General features: G+C 40.6%; 1 protein-coding gene across 1 annotated transcript in view; it reads left to right on the top strand.

Moving 5' to 3' along the window:
- Positions 1 to 17,796, top strand: part of agmo (alkylglycerol monooxygenase) — a 290,769-nt gene that overhangs the window by 14,377 nt on the left and 258,596 nt on the right. Inside the window, exon 2 of the mRNA XM_042107337.1 lies at positions 2,898 to 3,028. Coding sequence (XP_041963271.1) covers positions 2,898 to 3,028 — 131 coding nt within the window. The remainder of the gene's footprint in view (positions 1 to 2,897; positions 3,029 to 17,796) is intronic.

Below are 17,796 nucleotides of genomic sequence, written 5' to 3'. Positions count from 1 at the left end.
AATCACGGTAAGCGCGAATGAAGTGGCCACTTCTTAATGGGACTCACTGTATGGAAGTAGGCTAAGTAAAATAGAGATGTTTCAAATAAAATAACTTAATCAGAATTCTAGGATATGCCCGCTTGACAACGGCAGAGATAGAACTGGCGTTTGGCCATAGCAACCATCCATTTAGAACGACTGGCCTTCATAGCAACCAAAGATCTCAACTGTGATGCATGTATACATGTAATGTGATGCAAAGTATAGAAATATACAGAGACAAGAAATATAGTGGAATGTAGACAGTAGTATACAGTTGATTTACAGAAGGTGGTTTAGAGTAATATGAAGTATTCCTTTATTCCTTTATTCTGAGATACATCTGAGATACAGATACTCTCTAAACAATCCCAGGCTCTCAAAATAATCCCAAACAGACATAAGGTCTTTATAGAGCAAATCAATATAGATTATTTGTCAAATAAACCAGTAAAACATAATTAGGGGATGGAATATATAACATTCACACTCATAGCTCATATTTTTTTTTAAATAAATCAGTGAAAAAGTAACCTGACAAACAAGCAGCATTTTAATGCCTTGGTCATATTTCATAATTTCAATTCTTCTGTAGGTTACCTGATAGCCCAGTTTTAGAGGCGCAAGACATTATTTATTTTTGCAGCCAATCACTGCTGTCGTTCTATTTTACTGATTTGATCTTAGTCATAGAAGCTAAATTCGAAGGCAGGCCACAGGTAAAATCCAACAAACCGCATTCACCCCGCATGTCAATAGTTGAATAGCCCTCTCCTAGAGCTTTTGAGATATTGCCACTGCTCCAACACTGAAAGGCACTGTTACAATGCCTGGATCAAGCCAGGTTCAGCATAGCGTATGCCACTGTCTGCTCACGTTGGTGACCGGACCAGGGCAAGCACACTTTCGCAGTTCCCGCCGGAAATGCAGTCTAGATATTATTATTATTATAATAATAATAATAATAATAATAATAATAATAATAATAATTTATGTATTTTTATTTTCCCTCCTCCCTCCTCTACAATGTTATGTAGGTTCTTATTATTTATTTTATTTTATTTTATTTATAGGCTAAAGCCACAATTATTATATTTTTTCATTGTTAATTAATGCAATCTCGACTTCACTGAAAATGAACTTCCCTCAATGAACCTCCGAGAATAAATAAAGAATGAGATAAATGAATGAATGAATGAATGAATGAATTAATTAATTAAAGAATGAAAATGTTCACCAGTAAAACAAAGTCTGATGAAAAATTTGATAACAAAACAAGAACTTCCCAAAAAAATGCAGGCTGCTTGAGTGGAGAAAGGGATAGAGAGTGTGAGGAGTGTGGGAGGACAGACACATTAAAAACTAGATGTACCGCAGAGCGGTATAAAATATGACCGCTGCCCAGTCCAGCACATTTTTTCCACAAAAATAAATCACGCTGAAAGGCATATATGATTCTAACTGTCTCACTATGCACACCCAATTCTCACTGGTATCTGCTAGACAACAAGTACCAAAACATGATTAGTTCATAGATTTCACATGTAAAATTCATTTTATACAACCCCACCCCCATCTTGCCTGTTCATAATTCTGAGAAATTCTTGAATTGTGTGCATGTGTGCGTGCACACGTTTATGTTTATGTGTGTGTGTGTGTGCTTGTGTGTGTGCCTGCATATGTGCCTGTGTGTCTGCATGTGCATGCATGCATACATATGTCTACTGTGTGAGTATGTGTCATACGTATGATTACTGTGAATGTATGTGTGTGCGTGTGTATCTGTTTATGCACATGTGTGCATATGAAATGGGTTAACATGACCCCTGGAGGCAAACATACGCAAAAAATTGGTCATCCTAGGCCCTACGGTTCTCAAGATATTCACAGAAAACTCTTTTGTGCAGTTTTGACCTTGTCAGCCAGAGATATTGTGATGAAAACACCTAATTTTTTGCTTTTTAATTTTTAACTAGGTGGCGCTATACATGAAATAAGTGGTAATGGGATGGGTTGACATGGCCCCTTAAGACCAACATACAAAAAAAGGTGGTCCTCCTAGGCCCTACGGTTCTCGAGATATTCACAGAAAACTGTACCTGGCAACCTACAGGCCAGTTGGCGTATAGTAACATAAATTAATTTATTGTGTGGCCCCCCATGAACGGAATTCCACGAAACTTGGCGTGCATTCAGAGGGTGTCATAATGATCCTACACTTCCAATTTCGTGCAGTTTTGACAATGTTAGGTCACAGATACCTGCGATTACAACACCTCATTTTTACTTTTTTGTGTTTAACTAGGTGGCGCTATACATGAAATGAGTGGTTATGGAATGGGTTGACATGGCCCCTTGAGATCAACATACAAAAAAAAGGTGGTCCTCCTAAACCCTACAGTTCTCGAGATATTCACAGAAAACTGTGTCTGCCCTACCCTCCTTTCGGGGGGTCCAGTCCAGCGGGGGGGCTACAGATCAAAACGAAAAACGATGGTTGCATGCTATCCATGTGGGGTTACATGCCCACCAAGTTTCGTGTACCCCGGTCTATCAGTGTCCCGGGAATCCTTGACGGAAATGTTGCCATGCGAAAAAGAAAAAAAAAACAATCTGACTAAACCTATATGACCGCCGCTTCGCTGCGCGGCGGTCATAATAACATTTACTGTGCTTTTTGTAAAGACATTTTTCAATGGCTTTATTTTTTCATTCAGAGCTAACAATATTCATTATTCATTATTCAAAATTATATTCATATTACAATCTTAACAAGGAACCAACCAAACCTATAATAAATAGCCCAAAAACGGAGATGAAAAATTGCCAGATTTCTCCTTTAACTTGTTAAATCTGTCTCTTCATCTGTCTTCCAGGCAACCCCATTTTTCATTAGCCTGATGTTGCTTGAACTACTGATGGGCTGGCTCAAGACAGGAGGTCTTATCTTCAGCCTGAATGATGAAGTCACCTCACTCTCTGCTGGCATGATGTCACGTTTGCCAAAGTATGTTTTATTTTACTAATGTAAACACTAATTAAATTAATGACACAAGTGCTTTCCCAGACACAACTATGTCAATTCCTGTAGAAAACCTGCAGTCCAGTGACTGTGAGTTCTTTAAAAATGGGATGATGTTATAAAAAATATCACAATATTCTTCGGAAACATACCAAATTTTAGAAAATTTCAAGTAAATTGATCAAACATTAGAATTTCTTAATTTTTGTAATTGTAAAACAGTTTAGTAGCTGAACTTTGCTGATGAAACCAAGGATTCTCCATTGGTTAGCACTGCTCCATGATTTCCCGGAGGTCCCAGGTTCCTGGCCAACATTTTACTCATTAGGGGTATCCTAATGTAACCCTATTGTTTTTGTTTTAATCAGTTAGAAAAGGCTAAAAGGCAGCAAGAACTGTCAGGCCAAAATACAGGTTGGGAACCTCACATGCTACTTGGAATGGCATGGAATGGCATACACTGGCCCCAAAGTAGTGCTGTTAATCAAATTGATTTTTTTTACAGTTATCTCAAAAGACACAAAAGAGCTTGATCCACAGTAAAAATCAATTTGTTGTCATAATCTCTGGAGTCCTCTGCATTTTTACTAATTGATATCTACTGACATACCATGTTTCAATAACCCTCATTAAAAAACAAACAAAAAAGTTTAATTCTAATCCTAATCCTAACCCTAATTTGTTATGACAAAACAGAATGATACTTAACAGAAGCGTTATGTCATAAACATTTATCATGTCACTCATGTTGATACTGTCAAGTAAAGTGTAACCAAAATATTAAGAATAAAAGTGAAAGTAAAATGAATTTGTTTGAGGTTATTCATCCGATTGTCACAGAAATGTATCATCTACAAACCATGCAGACTAAATTCCATGTCTTTTTTAATGGTTACAGTGCATGAAAATGCACTGTTCTGTTATCCGAAGTCAACTTCTTCTTCTTCTTATTCCCACCAAATTTCTGCGTCTAATTCAGCTTCAACAGTTTAACATAGAAACTTCGTACTAACTTTGTAACGTAGGTCTTGAAAAGGACACTTTATTTTTCGTTTTTGTAAACTTTTTGAGATTACCATAAATCAAGCTGATTTTCCCCATAGACTTTGCATTGGCACTATGCCATCACAATGGGCTAATCAAACTGATTTGCACCTGTATCAACTGCCAGCTGCTCAACTAGACCCACTCACAGAGCCAATTATACTGATTGCACCTGTATTAACTGCTTTCTTCTCAACTAGGCCAACTCTTTCTGTAAGCATGTTTCCATCCAACTCATGCGAATTAGTGACGAACGTCCGTGGTAATGCGCATAAATAAAATGTGCATGAGTCACTGTTTCCAACACCTATTGATTCTAATTATTTGGGGACACTTTGCCTAAGTTGAGTGAAATAGGACAGCTGTGGCCTACTGGTTAGACGGGGGTTGCCGGTTCGAACCCGACCAGTAGGCACGGCTGAAGTTCCCTTGAGCAAGGCACCTAACCCCTCACTGCTCCCCGAGCGCCGCTGTTGTTGCAGGCAGCTCACTGCGCCGGGATTAGTGTGTGCTTCACCTCACTCTGTGTTCACTGTGTGCTGAGTATGTTTCATGTGTTCATGTTTCGGGTGTTGGCAGATTACAGTGGGTGCTATTTCGAAATCATCGTTTCACTCATGCTCTCCGTGTTTCACACAGCTGCGTGAAATGGATTACAACCGTCGCCACTAGGTGGCAGCTTAATCCACTGCGGCCAGAGCCGTATATGGAGAGCCATATACGGGTCTGGCTGTGGCTGCGGCGATCCATTTGGCAGGAGCAATGAACCGTCAACGCATTTAATTAATCATACCTCACTTGTTGAAGCTCGGCGGATCAACCTCTGAGCAGCTCTAAGCACCTTATAATAATAATTAGAGGCATTGCTAGAAGTTGAAAGCATTTGTGGCTTTAGCCCAGAAGTAAAACCTCCTACGGGGCAGCCATGGCCTACTGGTTAGCGCTTCAGGGCCCAGTTCCCCAAAAGCATCTTAAGCCTAAGAGCGTCGTAAAGTCCCGCTTACGAACGTCTTAAGATTTGCCGACTGTTTCTCGAAACCATCATAGCTTAAGAGTGTCGTGAAAACACTCGTAAATCTACGAGTGCTCCAGAGTTCTCGTTACCGGCTAAGAGCATCTTAACAGTACTTCTCACTGAGGTCACTAACAGGACATACAGAGGAATTACAACTTAGAATACATAATCCAACTGACGTCCCCATTCTTTATTGTGTTTACATGTGATCAATCAGAATTTAGCGTGCAAAATAGCATAGCCTACATTTACTGGTCATAATAAAAAAACGGACAAAAATCCAATCAAGTTATGAAACGAGACGTTGCCAGAATAGTTTGCCATTATCTTTGCTAAGTGAAGGCTATATTTTATTAGGCCTATGAGGTAAAAGCAGAGAAAGGAACATGTGGTTTAGTCTGTACTGCATCAAAATCTAAGCCTACACATTTCCTCACTTTCTTACTCGACTTCTTTCTTATCTTCAAACGTGTTCTTAAGTGACCCGTGACAAATTATTGCATGGTGCAACAATCTAATCTTAAATAATTACAATTATTTATGTCTGTGTGTATTATATAACCTACTTGGGATGCTTACATGCAGATGTCAAAGTGTTTCTATTTTCGTATTGATGTGAATTAATGTGTAGATCCGAAGTTTAAACGGTAGGCCTGTGACGTGGAGTCACCTGACATCACCATCAAATCAGTGCATATTTCAAAACTATTAACGTGGACAGCTCCTCTTAAGAGCATCTTAAGAGCAGTGCACGCGTGTTCACGCTACGAGCATGTTCGGGAAACAGTCTGAAAAACCAAACGAACGATTATAAGATGAATCGTAGACAACCCTCTTAAGAGCGTGTCTCCGTCGTTATTGGGAAACTGGGCCCAGACTTCAGGAGGGTTGCTGGTTTGAACGCCGACCAGAAGGCACGGCTGAAGTGCCCTTGAGCAAGGCACCTAACCCCTCACTGCTCCCCAGGCGCCGCTGTTGTAGCAGGCAGCTCACTGCGTCGGGATTAGTGTGTGCTTCACCTCACTGTGTGTTCACTGTGTGCTGAGTGTGTTTCACTAATTCATGGATTGGGATAAATGCAGAGACCAAATTTCCCTCACGGGATCAAAAGAGTATATATACTTATACTTACTTATATAAGTGGGGGTTCAGGGAACATTTTAAAAGTTAGTTTCTTAAACATGCAACTTGAACATAGTTTGAGTTAATTTGAGACTGTTTATTATTGTTATTTTCTGTTACTGTTTATTATTTTATATTTATTTTTAACAGCCAAACAAATGTTGCATGACTCGCATTTCAGATGTCGGGTATTTGCGCATAGCGCGTGCATCTGAGAAGAAAGAATGTGATGAGAGGAAGGCTAGATTATAAATATTGAATAAATAACACTGCAGTTTTTTAATTTAAGATGAATAATATCAGCATAATCCATGTGTCTCTTCACAAATGACCAACACGTTATCAAATCATTCCGTAGCCTTGACTCGATTCAGTTTTATTGCGATGTCGAACTTAACTTCCAGGCCACTGTCAATTTTTCAATTTTTTCAATTTTCCAGGCCTGACATCTTTCAACATTATTACCGTCATAGTTAAATAAGAAGCCTTTAGCAGAATTGAGAAATAAAGTATCAAAAAAGCCTAGACTTCACCTGTCCATTGCAGTGTGCGTTTCAGTGCCTGTGTCAACTGAATTCTTAAAAGAATAGGCTGGACAAAAGTATACCCAATTGGCCTAGGCAACACATTTTTATTTGATTTATTTGCTGGCGATCATGCCTCTACAGACACTTCAGGTAGGGGTGGCCACAGCCTAACCTCAGTGAAACACTTGTAAAACTTAAACACTTTGAAGGCCTACTAAATGGCTTGGGTAAAGGTAGCAAGATAACATGGTAACCAGATAACATGATCAGCTATGTTAACTTGTTACAATGATAATAACATTAGCTGACTTCTTTTAATCTTAGCCTACAACTCAAGTCAATTTCTGTGCCGTCAGCTGGTTTCGATGGCGCAAAAGTAGGTAGACGTCTGATTATCAAGCTAGCAGTTCAAATTATTTGTGGTTCGATACCCATGTGGAGTTAATTTATGCTATTTAGGTGTTTGTTTTTTGGGTGGCATATTCATGGTTCAGTGCATGTACTAGGCCTACAGACAATTTTGACATTTAAACATGTCATGCATATTTGTGTTCGTCTCTAGTTTATATCAGAAAGTGACAAATCTGCAAGCAGCCACATCTGTCAAAGACTCTTCATTGTAGTAGCGGATGTTAGTAGGTTATCGCGAGAGCACCTGGAAGATAGATGGGAATGATAACGGGAATGAGACAGACCGGCAGCGAGAACTGTGAATTGAACTTGTGTTAATAAAGTTAACATAATGTTGAACTAAAGGACTGATTATTGATGACAACACAACATTTTGGCGACGAGGATACAGATGCCAAAAACCCAGAGGCCAGACAGGACGACAAGGATTCTACGTCCATGCCAAGAAAGTAAGACGAAATGTCGAATACTGAAGGAAATGCACATGCTGCTGCTGCTGTTGCACCTGAGCCTAGATATGCTCATTTAGCACTGGCGGTTCCACTGAACCTCACGGCGACTGATTTATACACAGACTCTTATAGTTTTTACGAAGTTGCCATTGGTACTATAAATGCGCCAGATTTGGTAAGGAGAGCTACTTTGCTGCATTGCATTGGAGCGCCAACACAAAGGATTTTTGCTAATCTACCAGGACGTAAAGATACATATGACCGGGCTCTTACCGCTCTGGACACATATTTCACTCCACAAAGAAATGTAGTACTAGAGAGGCACAAGTTTAGGCAGAGAGCTCAGTGTTCTGACGAGACGGTGGATGCTTTTGTGAATGTTTTAAGAGAAATGGCGAAATCATGTGACTTTGGTGCACTTGAGAACGATATGATAAGAGATCAGATTGTGGGAAAATGTTCAATGAAAAAGCTGCGCGACAAATTGTTGCAGGAAGATGGAGTTTAGACAAAGGACGGCCAGAGCCTTTGAAGCAGCACAAGCTGAATCGAAACTTTTCACGGAAAGTGCTCACAAAGCCGGAGACAACCGGGTTAATTTCACAAAGAAGGGTGTGCGTGGAGATCCAGCGGACGCTGGAAAGCTGGAGCATTGCAAGGGAGAGGCAGCCAAGAGCAGGCCAACAGCGGCACACACCAGTGTTACAGATGTGGAATGGACGCTCACACAGCAGATGAATGCGGAGCCAAGACAGCAACGTGTCTATTCTGCCAGAAAATAGGACATTACACACGAATGTGCTTCAAGAAGAAAAAGAAAGAACAAACAGACAAGAACAGTGAAAGTAGCAAGACAAAAATAAGGAAAAACACAAGAGAGCAGTAGTACAGGAAACTTCTGATTCAGAAGCAATTTTGTCAATGCTGTATATGCTGAAGGTACTGAGACAATCAAGATTAATGGACAATGGCTAAAAATGGTCATAGATACAGGCAGTGGTTGAAATATCATAGGAGAAGACCTGTTTAAAAGAACAATGTCTGCTAGAACAAAACTGAAACCAGCCAAGAAAAGATTTTATGCCTATGCTCAAACTACTCCACTTAAATGTGTAGGTTACTTTGAGGCAGAAATTACATGGAAAGACAACAAAGTCAAAGACAACATTTATGTGATTGAAGGAAATGTAGAAGCACTGCTAGGCAGAAAAACTTAGGCTTTGAATTAAAGATACAGGAGAAAAAGTGAATGCAATTGGACAGACAGAGAGATTCAACAAACTTGTTAAAGAGTTTCCACAAGTTCTCAAAGGACTAGGTCAGATCAAAGGTTACAGCCATAATGTTACAGTCAATGAAAAAGTCCCGCCTGTAGCACAGGGTTTGATGAGAGTCCCTTATCCCATGTTAGAAGCTGTAAACCAGGAGCTGGACAAGATGCTTGAACAAGACATAATTGTGGAAGTGAATGAAGGATCAGAATGGGGTTCTAATATCCTGATTGTACCCAAGAAAGACACAAAAGAAGTGAGGCTATGTGTGGACCTCAGGGAAGTAAATAGGGCAGTTATCAGGGAAAGACACCCAGTGCCAACAGTTGACAATGGCAATGCAGTAAAAAGTTGGGTAACGCTTTAGAATAACGTGCTTATTAGGTATTAACAGTGCATAATAAGCAGTTAACGATTCATTACTAACAGTTAGTTAACTTATGTTATCCTTTAATAACATGAACTAACTGTTAACATGCAGCTTGTAAGTGTTAATAAGGAGCCTTTTAAGTTACTTACAAGCATATTTGTTAACAGTTGTAAGTGTTAACAAGCAGCTTGTTAATGCTTGTTAATGGTGTATAAGACAAAGAGGTGGATAACTAATACCCTTATAAGACCTTTCTTACCTATTTGTAAGTATTAAAGGATAACAACAGTTAACTAACTGTTAGTAATGAATCGTTAACTGCTTATTATGCACTGTTAATACCTAATAAGCACATGTTATTCTAAAGCGTTACCCAACTTTTTACTGCATTGCCATGAACAAAGTAGAGGCAAAAAAGGGGTTTCTTTGTTGAACAAATTGGGATGCAATGTGAGCCTTGAATTGGATGCCATGCAGGAATTTGCTAGGATCTCAAAACCGGTTTATGAACAGGCTTTGCCATAGAGAAACACATGATAGCGTTGGATTATAAACATGCTTTGCCTACATCATGTGGACAAAACATAGAACATATTAACCTTGCTCAGCCAAATACTTTCCTGTTAGGTCCTTTTATCACGGAGTTACTGGCGATAAATGTGATGGTCAAAAGTAAACGTCAGCGGTTTATTTATTTATTGTAGGCCTATTATTAAAGAGTGTTTTTCATCTAAAGGTTCAACTTCATGCTTATGCACTAGACTAGGCATACTAAGTGCTCTCCCCAATCCCAGACTTTCACATTGCATGTTTGTTTGTAATGGATGCAAAACAGCCTATTGCTGAATGTCTATGGAGGGACGAATGAAGCTGTCCTCCCGACAGGCAACCCCATAAATTTTAAGTAAATGCACACACGTATATATAGGCTACTTATACATATCTGTATTTATAGCCTCCTATATTTATTGCAGGTGAGACATGGAAAAGCAGTTTTAGAAAACTGAGTTTTGCCATGTTAACCTGGAGAGTGACGGCCTGTGGGTCATTAAGGGCAGTTATTTGGATGGGCGGTGGCCTTACCCACGTAAAACAGAGTGAAACTAGAAATTCATTTCCGAGGAATTACACGAGGGGATGCAATCTGCTGGTTAGGGTGTTGGTGGGGCTGTTAAGATTGATGCTAGCTGGTTGGTAGGGTAATTGTGATACCTGCAAAGGTGCTTTTGGAGTAACCAAATTTGAAACTTGTGTGACATGGCATTCTTGAGATATCACACTCAAGGTGTTTTTGACCTTGACATTTGACCTTCAACCTCCAACATCAACTCACTTCATCTTTGAGTCCATAAAAACACTCGTACCAAATTTGAAGCATGTACGTCAAGCCGTTCTGGAGATATAATGCTGAATGCATGAGATATGGCTGGGACACACAGGAAACACTTTAACAGGATGTGTAGTTCAGGTAGAGCTAGATTGTATGCTTAGAAGCTGAGACAGTTGGAGTCCTCACAGGTGACACCTGTGCCAGTGTTCTGATTAGCCTGGGAACTGCTCTGAGAACTACCTTGGCAACTAGCCATCTAGTAGGCTATAGGCCTGAATAATATATGCACATGAATTGACACTTGTTAAACTCACCTCAACATGTCTTTTGCAATCATTTAACCCGCTGTGGGCAATGCTAAAGTCACTGTTTACAAACAGTGCAGCGTGCAAGACTAGGTCCATCATTATGTTTTACTCTTATGAGACAAGGGTAGCCTACACTTTGAAATGGGTCTCCTTTTTTTGAGGCACTGACTCTACCATGACGCTCCTGTTTCTACTGAACTGATTAATTAAGTTCGGGAGAAAAGACATAAAAGCCCGCCTACACTGAAAACTGATTGGTTGATTTAGCGAAACAGGCCAATCAGGATGCTCTCTGTCTTTGATGCGCTCAGACACACACGCACCACCTCTCTCTATCTCTCCCCTCTTGTGCGCGCTACACTCAGATGCACACGCGGTCTCGCATGCGCGCTCTTGATCGCTCACTCTAGATTCCGGGAGATTTTATCTAATTTACGGGCGTCAGGGAGCCGCTATCAATATGCGGGAGACTCCCGGAACTTCCGGGAGACTTGGGATGTCTGCTAACCCAACTGCCAGGGGTCTTGGTGTGTGTGTTGGGGGGATGACAGGGGAGATGGGATAGTGTGCTGTGTATGTGGGGAGAGGGCAGTGTGTTGGAGAAGCTTCCTGATGAAATAATGTGCTGTGTATGTAGGGGGGGGGGGCAGTGTGCTGTGTGTGGGGGGCGGGGGGGGGGGGGGGGGGGCAGGGACTTACTATTGCAAGCAGAGTACTGTATGTAATTTATGTGAGTGATGACAGTGAAGATGTGTGTGTGGGTGGGAGGGGAGTGGAGCAGTGACTGTGTGTGGGGGGGGGGGGGCAGTGTGCTGTGTGTGTGTGTGGGGGGGGGGGGGGGGGGGGCAGTGTGCAGCAAGTATGTAGAGGAGGCTTACTGTAGCAAGCAGTGTGCTGTATGTATGTATGTGAGTGATGACAGTGAAGATGTGTGTGTGGGCGGGAGGGGAGTGGAGCAGTGACTGTGTGTGTGTGTGTGTAGTGTGTGTGTGGGTAGGTGGGGGCAGTGTGCTGTAAGTATGTAGAGGATGTGTGTTGGAGAAGATCCTGAAGACAATGTGCTGTGTATGGGGGGGGGGGGGGGGGGGGGGGGCAGTGTGCAGCAAGTATGTAGAGGAGGCTTACTGTAGCAAGCAGTGTGCTGTATGTATGTGAAGTGATGTATTTTTGTGATCAAAAATAATAAATAAAAAGTGTGCAAAAGTTGGAGAAAGTCAGATGTGTGTGTGTGTGTGTGTGTGTGTTTTGACGTGTGATGAAATAAGAAAATAAATAAAAGGTCTGTAGCATAGGGAGAGGGATGTAAAAGTGCTAAAAGTCTTGTAGGTGTGTGTGGGTGTGTGTGTGTGTGTGGGGGGGGGGGGGTCATGAGTGCTGAGGAGTGAATGAGTGCAAAGTCAGTATAGTGTGAGTTCAGAGTTGGGAAATGTTTGAGAGTGCTGAGGAGTGAATGTGTGCAAAGTCAGTATAGTGTGAGTTCAGAGTTCGGATGGCCTGGGGATAAAAACTTCTCCTGAGTCTCTCAGTTCTGGCTTTGTGACTACATAGGCGTCTTCTTGATTTCAGCGGTAGGAATAATCCATTGTTAGGATGAGAAGAGTCCTTCAGAATCTTTTGGGCTCTTAGGAGTACTCTTCTGGAATAGATATCTTGTAGAGCAGGGAGTTGAGTTCTTATAGTACGTTCAGCTGAGCGCACTACTCTCTGCAGAGTACTACAATCTCTAACTGTGGAGTTCCCATACCAGGTGATGATGCTACCAGTTAGAACACTCTCAACCGCTGAAGTGTAGAAGGCCTTCATGATGGATGTAGAAACTTTGAATTTCCTTAGCTGACGAAGGAAGTAGAGTCGTTGTCTGGACTTCTTCAGAACATATTGAGTGTTAACAGTCCATGTTAAGTCTTCAGTAATGTGGACACCAAGGTATTTAAAACTTGTGACTCTCTCTACAGGTTGTTAAAGTTGTTGACAGACTGGAAGTTGAATGAATGTTGATATTCAAATAGTTTAATGGCTGTGTATAGGTAGATATTTGACGATAACTGAAAGTTGGAATGGCTCTAATGTTTGCTAGCAGTTATGCTAAGATTTTTAACTATGCTAACCATGCTACTTAGCTAATGTTTTATAGCAGTGCTAGCAATGCTAACCTGCTAACCATGCTACTTAGCTAACGTTTTATAGCAGTTTAATGAATGTTGATATTCAAATAGTTTAATGGCTGTGTATAGGTAGATATTTGACGATAACTGAAAGTTGGAATGGCTCTAATGTTTGCTAGCAGAGCAGTTCAGAGTAATGCAGCTAGCTAAAGTTACATGACGATGCACTTAGCCCCCGCTATGCCATAATGTTGACGCTGATGAGAAAGCATATTACTGTCAAATAACATGATTTTATGACTACAAATTAAGATTAACCATAACTAGAAACGATGTAAAAATATATATTACCTCAGTTTATCCAGCTGTGTGGTTTCCAGTCGAGGTAAACTCCAACGAAGTGCAGGTGGCATCTGGCGGTCCATGTCAAAATGTACGACTGAAGTGAAAAGTTTTCACGACTCATCTTCAAGTATCCAAAACATTTCGCGCCATAAACCCCTTAACCAATCATATCAAATTGAAGCTTATGTTGTCAGCATTACGAGGAAGATTTCAGAAATAAAATCAGTCATTGGACAGCTGAGATATTAGATGATTGGTCATCGTTAAAATTTTAACGAAATTAGAACGGTCGGGCTTGTAAGGGTTAAGAAAATGCAGTCCATTTTTCGGTTCCAGCAGCCAACAACCTCGGAACTGACCCTTAAGGCCTCTCAGGAGGCCTTTTTACCTAGTGACCACCATAGCAACCAGCATGATTGCCCTAGCAACCAGCATAGCAACCACAATATTTATGCGTTTTAGCTTATTGGATGTTGCGTTAATGCAGATAACTTTTGGGAGGTGTAGGGAGCTTGTTACTTTCATGTCGCTGGCCCTTGTCGTTTTCACGTTATTCCCTTTTTTCAGCGTTTTTTGGGCCCATTAAAAATGAATGGCGGAATGTTTCAAGATTCTAATTTCGATTATGACATCACAGCTCTAATTGTTTAACCCTTAAGAACGTAGGTTTTATTTAAACCAACGTACTCCACTGGGTGAGTTTTTTGGGCTGCGTCACTAGCGTTCTACACGGACATTCTATAGTCATTATTAGGTGGCCTACAATCTATGCAGTGTTAGCATGGCCTGGGGCCTAATGTACAAAGACTTGCGTGGATTTCATACTAAAACATTGCGTACGTGCAAACCTGAAAAGTAGCGTACGCACAACAAAATCCTGATGTATGAAACTGTGCGTACACAGCATTCCACGCAGCTTTTCTTTGTACATCCCAATTAACGTGAAATTAAGCGTACATGCACGAGCATTACACTCCACCCTCTCTCCTCCCTCAATCACACTCATTTTAATATGCTAACTAGAAGGCCACTCGAGAGCGCAGACCTCCGCAAAGACAAAATGGCCTATCCCGCAATATTAATAACAATGAAAACTAATTTGTGGATCCATACTCGAACCTGCTCCAAAGTTTAATAATTAAAATCATCAAATTAATAATAATAAAAAAGTGCGGATGCGAGATAGAACTGTTTATCTGACGAAATGGCAAGAATCTTATGTCTTTATCATCTGTAATTAATAACAAACAAAAAACAGTAGTGGCAGAGCGTAGCACTAGCAGTGGCAGCTATAGGGTCAGAGACTGTGGCAGAATTATTGGTCTGTCTGCAAGAAGGTGACAGGGTTCGCATAACTGGGTTTGATGCATTTGAACCATTACATCACAACTGCATTAATTAAAAAAAAAAACATTAAATCAATCGTGTCCAAGTAGGCTACCACGCATCGCGCACTCGAGGTGGAATAAACGAAGTCGATCCAGGCCACATCGCCACAACATTACGATTTCTGGATCATATCCCTATATTTGCACACAAGTGTGACAACAATAATGCGAATGCTTACTCGAGGAAAGTCAAAGTATCCTATGCAGTCAATCACACTAAGGGAAATAGCTTACTTTCGAAGTGTTATCATTTTTAATAACCCACGTTTCACAATATACTGTGCAAATAAAGGCCTAGACTCGCGATCAACTAATGTTGTTGCGCTGCATTGCCTCTAAGTGTCGCCAACTGACGATACACATTGGAAATGTGCGTAGGCCTACGCCAGACATGAAGTTTGTGTGGAGGACCTCACATTCTCACGTTCAAGTCAGCCTTCGTACATCCGGACGTGAGCGTGAGAAGTGACGTACGCAGCATTTTTGTGCGTATGCAAGCTTTGTACATGAGGCCCCTGGTCTGTTTTATTTCACGTGAATATTGCAAAGTACCACACACACACACATGCTTTCATCATGTGATCACATGTGTTGCATGCATGCACCTGATTACGCAAATGAAGTCGCACTGACAACGTGTTACAATCAAGGGGGCAGGCGAATTCCCGGAAGTAGAAGAATCGACGTAGGCTGGAGGGACCACCTCTCTGCTAACTCCCATAGAAGTCCATTCATTCTAGGATTTTTTTGAAATACCATAACTTCATATAACATATATCCTGTGCTGATATTGTAGCTTTTGTGTAATCAACATAAACACTACAAAGGCAAAACAGACTCCACTACCTCGTCCGTAACGTTGGTTACCCGTAAGAAGAATGGTTAGCTTGTTCGGTTGGAGGGAAGCTAGCTTTGACGTAATCTCTCTTTCGCGCCGTAGGGAGATCACCGTATTGTTTGGATAAGAAGCTCAGTCCACCTTACTGTCTATGACGGTAACTCGTAAGCAAAACCTAGCATACACGACCGTATGTTAAGGTAAAGCATTACACAGAGGCAACCTAATAATAATTAAAAAGTAAACCTAATTTAAAAAAAAAAAAAAAACACGGCAGTAATCATTTCAGAGGTTTTCGATGGATTGACCGTAGGTCGGAAAAGTGGAAAGAAAATAGCTTCAAGGCTATAACTTTTTTGTTTTGTTTTAGCATGACTGTTTTTGAAGATGATCATGTATGGTAGCTTCAACATTAACACGACTTGGTGAGGATGATATTAATAATAATACATAAATAAATGTTTAACTTTGATGACTTTGAAGGCGAAGGAAATGTGAGAAGAATTTCTGTGTATCTATCATATGAGTTACAAGATTCAGTTCTATGGCTAACGTCACGAAGTTAAGTCTGAGGCTGCGCAGTACTGGGGGGACCAACTGAAAAATCGTTCTATTTGACTCAGTGCCCTCCCATGGAAAACGACGGAGTCTGTTCGTCCATTTCTTTTACTGTCTATGGTTACAATTGTCACGAGGATAACAGGACACGCGAATATCTCTGCTCTTACCTCAGACGGATGTTCAATGTCCACATCAGAGTCGTCATTAGATGTAAAAATAACCCTGATATCTTCATCAGTAAGCTGACGCCTTTTCAAATGTGCCATGACTAATATTATCGATGAAATTGTATAGCGTCTGTAAATACTACGATTGTTTTCTGAATGAATGAACTTCGAGATGCCGGTCGCTGTAATGTTTTGCATTGATGGACTTGATGGATGCACTGCTATTGCGCAAATAAAGCTGTGATTATAATGGGACAAGATAAAGATGTATGCGCATTTCTTGTGCGAGTTTTAATGTCATGAATGTAGCAAACTAGGTTTCCTGAGCCGTGCGTTACTGAAAGCTTCATAGCTCGTGAATGAACGATGTTTGTTTCCAGCATTCCGTACATTTCGCGGTCATTTTGATTTTCATCTTATCAGTGGCCATGAGATTTGACTAAACACTGAATAACATCATCATTTAATTTAGAAAAATCACTAATTTTGCTTGTTTTATTGTGCTTGGTGTAATGAACCGCCGTCATGCTATCCGGCAAAAGATTCTTTGGACGCCGCTATTTATGGATTTCCGGCTCCCATTGACTTACATTGAACACATGTAAACAAAACGTCAATTATGTGCTCAAACTAACGCCGCTGACTTATGAAAACCACCATTCCACTTTGATACGAAACTACATAATTGTACAACATTTATACAGCAAAAATCACAGAATTTGGATCAAGTAATGTGGAGAAATCTTATGCAAAGTGTCAACCCCTAACAATGTGCCCCATTGCCCAAATTTATGGTCGACTAATGTCGAATGTCAGAGTAATGACATTGAAAAAGGTACCTTAATGATACACTTTAATTTATAAAGGTACGAAGTATAAAAAGAAAAACACAATTTATCAGATGGATTACCCAAATAATTTGTAACAAAGTACAACATTTATTCGAGGGCACATCATTCCCAGAACTATAATGGGTGTTAAATATTCCACAACCACTAGATGGCAGCATGACACAGCACATAAAGTACACCTACGTGTCGCTGCGACCTGAAGGATGGCGTGGTTGAATATCCACTTCTCCTGCACTTCGGGTCTAATAGCGGGTGAATTGTATGACCACCAGATGACGCCATTTCACTGCACCTCGGGCCTAATAGCTGCTGTAACTTCGTTTAAGTAATAAGCCTCGAGGAACCGACGGTTACACTTGTTTTAGGGGCGTTGTTAGCCACGCTGCGCAAGCCTGGTAGGCTACAGGAGAAGCCCATAGGCTACAGTCGCGTGTGTTTGTGGTGATTTATTCCATGTATTAACAAAATAATAATGTAACATTAAAGAAATAGCCTACATAGATAAAAAAAAAAACTAAATAATTACACCAAAAAAGTAAAAAAGCTTTATCATTGATATATAAGCTTACTGAAAATCAAATATAGGCCTAGCCTACAATTGTGTTCCACAGACAATATGTCCTACAGATAATAACAACAGTAAGAACA

Source organism: Alosa sapidissima, chromosome 10 (genome assembly GCF_018492685.1).
Source record: "Alosa sapidissima isolate fAloSap1 chromosome 10, fAloSap1.pri, whole genome shotgun sequence".
Lineage (NCBI taxonomy): Eukaryota > Metazoa > Chordata > Actinopteri > Clupeiformes > Clupeidae > Alosa > Alosa sapidissima.
This window is presented reverse-complemented; position numbering and strand designations above follow the sequence as displayed.